At 44.8% G+C, this 11293-nt stretch overlaps 1 protein-coding gene across 4 annotated transcripts in view; it reads right to left on the reverse strand.

Moving 5' to 3' along the window:
• The window catches only part of SLC9A7 (solute carrier family 9 member A7), a 149471-nt gene extending 139130 nt beyond the window's left edge, over positions 1 to 10341 (reverse strand). For 2 of the 4 annotated variants that reach the window (XM_082446470.1, XM_082446468.1), the window contains exon 1: positions 9652 to 10341. In XM_082446470.1, the coding sequence (XP_082302596.1) occupies positions 9652 to 9979 (328 nt within the window). In that variant the 5' untranslated portion in view covers positions 9980 to 10341. The remainder of the gene's footprint in view (positions 1 to 9651) is intronic. The other 2 variants (XM_082446467.1, XM_082446469.1) reach the window with 1 other exon arrangement.
• Between the last annotated feature and the right edge of the window lie 952 nt (positions 10342 to 11293).

Genomic DNA, 11293 nt, shown 5'->3' on the forward strand with positions numbered 1-11293 from the left:
TTAAAAAAAACAGAAAATAAGTAGGAAAGGATGTGGCGATATTGGAACCCTTGTGCATTGTGGTGGGAATGTAAAATACTGCAGCCACTTTGGAAAACAGTTCAGTGGTTCCTCAAAAATTTAAACACAGACTTACCCTACGACCCAGGAATTCCACTTCTAGGTATATACTCAAAAGAATTGAAAATAGAAACTCAAACAGACACTTGTATGCAAATGTTCATAGCAGTATTATACCACCAATAGCTAAAAGGTGGAAACAACCCAAGTGTCCCTGAACTGATGGATGGATACACAAAATGTAGCATATATATACAATGGGATACTATTCAGCCACAGAAAGGAATGAAGTTCATGTACCTGCTACAACATGGATGAACCTTGAAAATATTATTTTAAGTGAAACAGATCAAATATTGTATGAATACACTTATATGAAATCTCTAGAACAGGCAAATTCATAGAGACAGAAAGTAGATTAAAGGTTATCAGGGGCTAGGGTGAGGGAGGAATGGGGCATTATTACTTAATGAGTACAAGGTTTCTATTTGGTGTGATGAAAAAATTTTGGAAATAGTGGTGATGGTCACACAATTTTATGAATGTTATTAATGCTAGTGAATTATACAGTTAAAATAATTTAAATGACATTTTATGTTATATATATTTCACCACAATAAAAAAAGAAAGAAAAACCCACCATGTGGCTTATTAGCTAAATATACAATTTTCTGCAAACACATACTCACCTATCCCTTCATTCTCCTTTCTTAAACAGTTCGCTGTGATTCAAGCAGATGTTTTCACAAACAAAGGTTTCCTTCTCAGAAACTTCACTCTCAGTGTGAATCCGGGACACAACAACTTGAAGGAAGGACCTTTAATGCTAAGCAGTATTACAGCATCTCATTTTTTGTTAGACAAAGTAGAATCCATTAAACAAATATTCCCATAGCACCTACTATGGGTTAGGCACTGTTCTAGGGGCAGAGACAGAGCAAACAAAAGAGACATTCCTGCCTGCACCAGGCTTCTTTCTCATGTGTTGTGTTTTGGAAAATCTCTCCAGTAGACTATGATATGCCTGTGACAACTAGCACAGTAAGAGCAGAGAGACCCGAGCGCTTGACAGACCCAGTTCTACCCGCTTCCCCACCTCTGTGATAGCGATGTCTAGAGATGAGAAAAGTTTTAAGCAACTGCTCCCACCTGAGAAGGGCTAGTGCAGCCACTCTGATCATCACTTGACTACATTCCTCCATAACACTGGGAGCCTTCTGTCATACTGTCTTAGTTCGGGCTGCTATAACAAGGTACCATAGACTGTGCAGCCTATAAACCAGAGAAATTTATTTCTCCCAGTTCTGGAGGCTGAAGTCCAAGATCAGGGTACCAGTATGTTCGGGTTCTGGTGAGAGTCCTCTTCTGGGTTGTACACTGACGACTTCCTGTTGTATCCTCACATGGTGGAGAGTTCTCTGGGGCCTCTTTTTAAGGGCACTAATCCCATTCATGAGGGCTCCACTTTCATGACCTAATTATTTCCCAAAGGCCAAATGTCCCAATACCATCATCACCCCGGGAGTTAGGACTTCAACATATGATTTTTGAGAGGCCACAAATGTTCAGTCCATAACACATATCAATGGAGTAACACCTGGAATGTGGCCTTTGGGGTACAAATGAGCAGGTATCTTGGCTTTACTTGGATTCAAGGGCCCCAGAGAGATCTAGCATAGGAAAATTGATTCTTCCAAACTGGCCAGCCTCACCCCTTGCAGCTGTACACTGGAGTTTGGAGACAAAGCCCCAGCTAATAATAAAGGGTCACTTTGCTTTGTTTTATACTCTGGGCATGGATTTCCCTCAAAGACCTCCTGGAACCAGGTAATCAGGGCACGATTCAGGTTCTGCTCTATCCTGACTAAACACATCCTTAACCTATTGATCTCATCCTTTAATAGATCCCCATTTACCAATCTCAAACATGTGACTCTAAACAAATGAGGTACTAAGCCTAACTTTCAATTTCTTCATCTCGCAGAATGGGGCCAATAATACAGTCTTCATACATTTGATGTGAAGGTTAAATGGCTTAAAGTATGCAAAATACTTAATATAGTGCTTGACTATTATAGCAGGTGCTCAATAAACAGTTGCTATTTCTTTCCTGCATTTATTTAATTATAAGCAACATCGTGAATGTATTTAAAGGGTGAAAATTTAAATATTCTATAGCAGTGAGTTTCAAACTTCAGTATTTAAAAAAAAACCTTGGTAGTGTATTGAATCACAGATTTCTGGGCCCCACTGAGACATTCTCAGTCAGTCTGGGGCCAGACATGCTATTTTTAACAAGCTCCCAGGTAATGCTGATAGGTCTATTGAAACAACTTCATAAACTCACGATGAATGCCCTCTTCAAACTGGATCACTTAAAATACAAAATTTAGTTTATCAACAGCTGACAACAACAAGAAATATGCATGCAAATCCTACTACTTCTCTTTTCTGGATTATGTATTACAAAGTACTCATCAAATACTTCATCAGAGATTGGCTAGCTGCTTTCCAAACCTGTCCCTCTTACTCCAATTAGACGATATTTCCCTGCCTCCCTTCCAGTTAGATGTGGCCTCATGACCAAATTCTGTCCAACAGAAGCAGCAAAGCAATGTGCAACACTTCCAGGCTTAGTGTGTAAGGCTTCCCCATATGATCTTCTTTTTCTTGCCTCATTCGTTGGCTGGAGGGAGAGGATTCCAAAGCCCCAAGGGATGGGGAAGCCACAAGATGGAAGACTCCTGGTCCCTGAATCACCACATGGAGAGCCACCTGCCAGACCCTTGCACTGGCCCATTACATAGGTAAAAAATGAACTCTTCTCTGGTTAGGCCACAGAAATTTGGGGTTGGTCTATTATAACAGCTAGCATTACCCTAATACAAATATCCACAATGATTAAGAGAGGGAGCATGATTTAACCAAAAGAGAAAAGTCTCCTAACATATACTCTCTTCTAAGTGGAACAGAGGCAGTTTTTCAAAAGACAAGTGAACCTAAAAATCAAACCAAAAAACTGAAATGAAAAAGAAGTTACTGATTCTTAAGTCATGTAAGCCTAACATCATCTCATGCAACCTAAAGTCAGTGTTACACGACGTCAGAAAGAGTTTAATGAGAGTAACAGATGGGTTGTAGACAGCCTCACCTGTACAACATTTTAAACAGGACAGTTAACAAAGTTACCAGCTAAGAAGTTACAGGGAGGTTAACATCTCCCCCAATCTTCTATTGTAATGAAAATTTCAAAACATAAAAAAAGTTGAAAGAATATAAAGCACACCTTTTCATCCGCCACCTAGATTTAACAATTGCTAGTATTTTGCCATATTTTTTCCTCTATGTATGTGGTGAATTTTTTTCGACTGAACTCTTTGAAAGTTGCATACATTAGGACTCATACACTTCACCCCTAAATACTTCAGCCTACATCTCCAAATAAGTACATTCTCCTATATAAATAACCTCAATTATCACACCTAAGAAAATAACAGTAATTTCCTAATATCATCTAATACCAAGTCCACATTCAAATATCCCCAACTGTCCCCAACACATTTTTATAGCTCATTTTCATAAACCAGGAGCCAATCAACTGTCCTGTGCTACATTTGGTTATGTCTCTTTGGTCTCCATTAACTCAGAACACTGTCTTAGTCTGCTCAGGCTGCTAGAACAAAATACCATAGACTGGGTGGTTTAAACAGCATTTATTTCTCACAGTTCTGGAGACTGGGAAGTCCAAGATCAAGGTGCTGGCAGATTCGGTGTCTGGTTAGGATGCTCTTCCTGGCTTGTAGGTTGCTGCCTTCTTGCTGTATCCTCACATGGTAGAAGAGAGAGGGCACTGATTCCATCATGGAGACTCCACCCTCATGACCCCATCTAAACCTCATCTCCTCCCAAAGGCCCCACTTTCAAAGACCATCACGTTGGGGATTGGGACTTCAACATATGAATCTTGAGAGGACACAATTCAGTCATTTATCTTGCCTTTCTGTTTCCCTTGACATAGACTTTTTGGAGAAACCAAGACCAACTGTCTTGTAGACTGTCCCATATTTTGGATATGCCCATTTTCACATGGTATTTTATAACTTATTTCTCTATCCCCTATATTTTCTATAAACTGGAATATGTGCCTAAACCTCGATTAGATTCAGATGAAACATTTTGAGGACGAATACTACATAGGTAAAGCTGTATGCTTCCTCTTGCAACACATCAGGAGGCACATAATACCAGATAGTTCCACAAGGACCAAGGATAAATTTGATGACTTGAGTATAAGATGGTGACTGCCAGACCTCTCCACTGTAAAGGTACCTTCTTTCCTTTGTGATAGGTAAGTAATCTGTGGGGTGATACTCAGCACCACGCAAGTACCATGTTCCCCAACAACCCCTCACCTATGGCTCTGGAATTCACTGAAAATCCTTGTCTAAATCAACTGTCCTTGGGGGCTGTGAAATGGTGATTTCTAATTACATCATTCCAAAAAGGTTCTAAGAAATGCTTTCAGGAAATGTCATCTTTCTAATTTTAAGACACATTTTACTTCCATTTCTAACTTTTAAATAACTAATGTTACCGAACCACACAACTTATAATCTATTTCTAATGCATTTTTGCTACAAAAAAAGGTGTTTGCTTTATTTTTTTAATTTTTATTTTATACTGGAGTATAGTTGATTAACAATGTTGTGTTAGTTTCGGGTGTACAGCAAAGTGATTCAGTTATACATATACATGTATCTATTCTTTGTTTGCTTTATTTTTAAACGTTTCAATTGCAAAAGTAATGTGTCAGTGTTATAGAAATTTCAGGCCATTCAGAAGAGTACAAAAGCAAAAGTAACATCTCCCCTCTCTCCCTCTCAACAACAGGTCCCACTGTCAAAGGATAACCACTGCTAAGTTTGTGCATCCTTCCCGAGCACACATATCATATATAAATGTATATGCATCATGTTTATGTATATACATCATATGACTTTCAAAAAAATAAATGAGATACTATACACACTGCTCTGTGCCTTGTTTTTTCCCACAACACTATGTGTGGGCAGCTGCCCTAAAAGGACATCTCAAAACACCTCTTTTTCCCAGCTGCATAGTATTCCTTAGTGGGAATGTGCTGTAGTTTAACCAGTTCCTTCTTAATGAGTATTGCAACTTGTTTCTGCTGCAACAAATATTGCCATCTATATAACGTAACATACTAGTGCATGTATTTCTGAAAAATAAAGTCCAAGAATGGAGACTGCTGGACAAATGAGTAGAATAGCTACCCTGTGAATTTTTTTCTAAGTATTAACAAATAGCCCACCAAAAATTACGATTCTCATCACTCCCACTAACTGTATCCTAATGCATTTTAAAATTACAGCAGGTCTCTGCTCAAGTAGCAATGCTGGCCAAAGAATCACAAATCTAAATTGAAAATGAGAACTAATATTTACCAAGTAAGTACCAGACACTGCACTTGACCTTTACAATATCACAATAATACAAAAATTCTGTGAGGTGAGTGGCACTGTCTCCATTTTTGAAAAGAGGAATCTAAGGCTCAGAGAGCTTGCCCAATGTTACACAGCTTTATAAGTAACAGGGCCAACATTTGAACCCAGGGGATCTGGTACCAAACGGAGACTATACAGAGCTTCCCCCAACTAAGGCCAAAGTGAAGGGCTCTTAAAAATAAATAAATAAATAAGGGCTCCGGATTAACCAGGAAGAGGGTGGTTCTGAAATGTTTGCTCACAGGCTCAAATGTTAATTTCATGCTACTGCAAAAAGCCATATTTCCTCTTTCAGATTTTGGCTTTGAACCCACCCTCAGCCTGTGCTTAGGAATCCAGCTTCAACAAAACAACAATGAGCCCACGGTCCACAGAACCTGAAGGGGCTGACCGACACGTACTTGGAACGTTGGCAGGCGTGGAGGAGGGGGAAGCCAGAAGCAGGTGGTGGGCTAGCATGGCAAAGTTAGATATTCTGGCCCCTTTTATCAGTTGTCACAAAAACATTATGGGGGAAGTGGAACCACTGTACACATGAGAGAGAACCACAATTAACTGACACAGTCTGTTTATGACACCTTTCCCTGCCTCAAACACTCGCTGTTTCTGCTGCACAGACATGCGGGGCTCGGTAACTTCAGGATGGCACTTAATCACGTACTGAGCCAGACAGCTGGGAGCTCCCTGCCCTGACAAAACAGGTTAGACTGGTGCCAGGCAAGCACCTTACCCACTGCCCTGCAGCTCCCATCGCAGGGTCTGGGGGGCTGCCTTCAACGTCCCTGGAGAGTCTAGTCTTTGGTCACCTTCCCTTGTAGCTGCCTGGACCAGTGGCCACGGAGGAGGAGTGCTTCTAACTGTCCCTTGGAGAGTAGGGGAATTCCTTTCAATTTAAATGCTAAGCATTCACAGCGTGTCTCTTATTGTCCTTAGGTCCTTTGGGATCTATCTGTACACACCGCTCCTAAAGTCACATCAACTCTTTTGGGGGGATAGTGGGATAAAAGGAGCGAGGAAGAGGAGGGAAAATCTCTTCCCCTTTCCCTGTTTTGTCTCCCTTCCAAACAGAGGGTTCCAAAAGTTTCATGGGTACAGTCAACAATTGAAAGATCACAGAAAATTGATAACAATGTGATTTGAATAGGGAGAAGCGGGCATCAAACTGGATGATTTGAGGAGCATCTTAAAATGCCAGAACAATGCCACAGAATGGAGGCATGGACATGCTATTAGGTGATTCCACTTCCAAGGTTAAAAAGAAAGCACAAAAGGGTCTAAAGTGATGTCTCCCTCCCACCCCTACGTCCCACCCACCTAGTTCCTCCCCAACAAGGAAACCAATGGTACTAGTCTATTGCATGTCCTTCCAGAGATATTTTACAACTACACCAGCAAATACATATATTATCACATTTTAATATATTACTATATATTAACACATTGTGTCATATATATGTATATATCACAACTTATTTTAAATATCAAAGCCTTCCCTCTCAAAGTATACCACTTAAATATTTTTAAAGTGGCAGGAATTAGATTTTTTTTAATTCCAAAGTAAGGAGTTGAAATTCGCAGCTGAACTCTTTTCACTCATGAAAACTTACCAACATTTAAAAGTTAAATTGGTTACCTCCAGAAATTAAGTTGGGCACCCAGCACACAGCAGATACTTAACAAATGTTTCCTTAGATCTTTTTGTCCTTTATTACTCAGAGGCAACAGGACAGTTACTCATTTCCTCTATTGATATCGAGAAATGAAATCTGATTTCTTACTATTAAGAAAGAGAATTCCTGAAATCTGTACTGCATTCACGTAAGTATTCGAAGATTTTCATACCGAATTTTAATCAGATTCCCTATCCCAATAGTCTAAGTATATATTGGCTAGTTAGCTTATCAAATGACATTAGAATTCAGATTTGGGGGCGGGGGGCACTTGAAACAGAAGACTAAATATCCCTGAGAAAAAGAGAAATATTTTCTCTCAATTATAGGCTACCCACATCAAAATATTAATATTTGGCAGAACCTAGGACATCTCACTCTGACAAACAAATTTCTTAATGCATTTCAAAGTAAGATTAAAAAACCCAAAGACACAGAACAAAATTACAGAGAATGCTATGGGAGGATGTGGCATTTTCTGAGCACCATCAGTTAAACCAGATTTCCACAAGACAAAATGAAACAGTACACTGGTAGCACAATCCCAATGACTAAAAGATTGAGATGAGTTTAAAAAGTACATATCCACAAAGGAAAATTCCACTGTTGTTTTCAAGCCTTAAGATAAAGGTGACTGAGCTGCTAAGAACATGGAGTACTCCTCAGAAAATCCATTTTTAAATCCCATTTCCATGCACTTGAGCATGTATTTATGAGCCTGTCAAATCTACCTTCTAAAAGTATTTCACACTGTACTTTAATGAATTGGATCTAAGGGCTATAAAATAAAAATATTTTCATGGCTATCTATATACATATAAAGGCAATGTTCATTTGCGCTATGGCAGAGTCAATCGCCTGAAATGACAACATGCTTCAACTCCCCACTCTGCTACCTGCTCAGGAAACCTTCGAGCTTACCTGCAGCCTGGGCATCAGTCGTCACTGACTGACACAAACCACAAAGCTAAAGAATGGCCAGATTTGTGTTCACACCTATAATTTGCAATAACCAAACTCAGTTTTAGATCTGGTCCTGTTTCAATTCAAGACCTGTTTAGGCCACTCCCTCTTTAAAACTAGAGGGCTCCCTGACAGCTCTTCATACCCTTGGTGGCCATGAGCCTGGGCTGTCAACAATCAAGAACCATGAGAAGCAAGGCCCAGGGCCAAGGGTAATTGTCACATTAAAGATTAAGGTGTCTGCTTTCCATTCTCTATCAGGGAACCCTGAATGGAAATTGAGTGGAGAGATCCCTCCAGTATAAGTGATGAAGTCAAATGTTCCCTACTGGGAACAGTCGTGAAATGGGTTCATCTGTTTCACATGAGGATGCCAACGCGGGCCTTCACTCCACTGAATTAAATTCAAAAAGAGAATACTTGGTTCCAGTTTGGAGTCATGTCATGGTGGGCGGGGGTGGGGGCGGAAGGGGGGGGGGCATGGCGGGGGAAGAGGGATGATTCAGATTGTGGCTGACATCCATGTTGTAACGTAAGATTTGTGCTGACCACTGTGCATGTAAAACACCGTGTGCCATTAAATCCAGAAAAGGATGGTGGCATTAGCCCACCTTTCACAACAAAAGAAGGCTGACTCCAGAATTAAAACCACTACTTTTCCTCTTCATACACCCTTAAATGTACCTTCGAAGTCGCGTCCTTCTTACAATCTGAGGACTAGGAAAGCTCCTCTTAGCTTAGAGAAGGCAAGTAACCGGGTGTAACTTCCCACCTGGACATAAGGGTGGGAGGCGTGCCCATCTCCCCGACTAGGCCCGCCATGGCGGTGCACCACTCTAAGTCCTGGACCACGCTCACCTTTCACAGTGCTTCAAGCTTCGACTTTATTCACAAGAGATCCGGGAACACAGATGTCAGAAGTGGGCGCCCACCCAGGTTGACCATGGACGCGGCGGCATCCACCAAGCCCCATCAGCCGCTACCCAAGCCGAGGAACGCTCAGCCCTCGCCCCACCCTCACGGTGGCCTGCTTCCTGGGGCGGTGCGGTCCCTGGGAGGTCACCCACCTCCCGCCACCGCACACACCCTGTGGAGCTGAACTGGGGCGGGGGACGGGGGCGCGAGAGGGGGCGAAGCTGAGACAGAACCGACCGGACGGAACCAGGCCACCCCGGTGCCTTTCATTTTCCCGGTTCCCCTTGAAGAAACGTCGAAATGGGGTGGAATTCTTTTTCATGGTAATAGGGAGCCCGAAAATGCAGACAGTTGACCTTGGGAACCAAGACCGTCGCAGCGGGAAACGGAAAAGAAACGAAACACGTCGGCAAGTGAAGGGGGAGCACAAGGCGGCGGGGGGGGGGGCGGCGGGGAGCGCAGCAGCCCGGGCGGCCGAGGGGAGTCGGGGACGGTGGGCGCGGGTGCGAGGTGCTCACCGTAGATCATGGCCAGCCCGGTCTCGTGCAGGAAGCGCACCCGGCGGTGCTTGAAGAGCCAGATGGTGAGGATGGTGAGCGTGAGCAGCAGGATGAAGGTGAGCAGGCTCACGCTGTCCTGCCGGTGGCTCTCCTCCGCCTCCTTCTCCGTGGCGAGCTCCTCCATGGCGCTGCTGTCCTCGGCCGCCGCCCCAGAGGAGGAGGCCGAGGCCGCCGCGCGCAGCCCCCGACCCAGCAGCAGCGGGAGCAGCGGCAGCAGCAGCAGCCGCGGTGGCAGCGCCCGAACCACCCGCTCCGGGCCGAGGCGTGCCGCGTCAGCAGGCTCCATGGCCCCAGCGCCGCCCGCGCGCCTCCTGCGCGCTGGGACCGGCAGCCCGCGCCGTCGGCGGCTTCCCGTGGCGCCCCCGACCTGCCCGAGTGGCCGCTGCAGCCGCAGCTCCTCCTCCCGCTCGCGCCGGGGCCGGGGAGCCGCGCTGGGGGAGGGGCGCGCGCAGTGCGCAGGATCCCCAAGCACCGCCCCCCGCCCGCGCACCTGTCCGGCCCCTGGCCGTGCCGCGCGCCCGCCGCGCCGCCTCCCCAGCGGGGTCGCCTGTCGCCCTGCAGCCTGCGGGCGGGGCCGCTGGCCCCTCGCCTTCTGAGCTCCTCGCCCGGTCCCGGCGTACCTGGCCAGGCCGTCTGGACTCGCGGGGCCACTTCCTGGGCACTCGCCGCCGCGCTTCGTAAACGGGACGCCAGAGGTCACCCGTGCCTGGCAGGAGCATCCTCTTGGATGTGCGGTCTCGAGTCCTGTGTCTGGGACCACTCGAAGTATTTGATCTCCGGCCAGTGTGTAGCCGCCCTGGGCCCAGTAAAGTGGGGACTCTGGAGGAGCCGAGGAGCCTCGAAGCCACGTTACCCCCTACACCTCTCTTCCCACGTCTCTCAGAGTGCCTTCCAGCATTCCGGGCTTCCCAGAATCCGCCAGGCTTCATTCAAACCTCGGCTCTAGCCTGACCCAAAGTGAGGAACGATAAGGGGTTGAAATGAGGGAAGAGCGTTAAAATAGCACCTTTACCACTTGGCAAGTAGACTGACTTCTTATTCTGGACTGTGTAACTAACTCTCAGGGGGAAGCGGGTTGAACCAGAAGGAACTGGGCACTTGCCATTCCAGGTAGATGAGCAGCAGGTGGTTGGGGAGGGGCAGTTACCCTAGTGGCCCTTTTATGTTGACCTGCTGGTAGCCCAGGGAGTTTTGGATGATTCTTAAGACTGGGCCCAGGTCTGGAAAAAAAATCGTAAAGTGGACTCTAAATGATAAAGCCTCTTGGAACAAATCCTCAGGAAGAAGAATTTTCAATCTACCTTGTTCCTCTGGTCAAGGAAGAAAAGAGAGATTGAGTTAATTAATCACTGAATTCCCAGCGCCTAGCACTGTGCTCATAAGCGTTTATTGAACCACTCTGAAATCCGTACCAACTGTCCAAGTTTTGTCTCCCAGAGGAGTCTGCAATTTTAAGAGGATTCATTGAAGAGAGCAATGCTTAACTAAAAGGAGTAGCAATAGGGTAGAGATGGTATTAGGTAGGAAAGATATGTGGAGCACTGCAGACTTCCTGGTTCCCCTCTAGGTGAGCACGCTGCCAGGGCTGCCCAGTACCTTC

Source organism: Balaenoptera physalus (genome assembly GCF_965194825.1).
Source record: "Balaenoptera physalus genome assembly, chromosome: X".
Taxonomy (NCBI): Eukaryota; Metazoa; Chordata; class Mammalia; order Artiodactyla; family Balaenopteridae; genus Balaenoptera; species Balaenoptera physalus.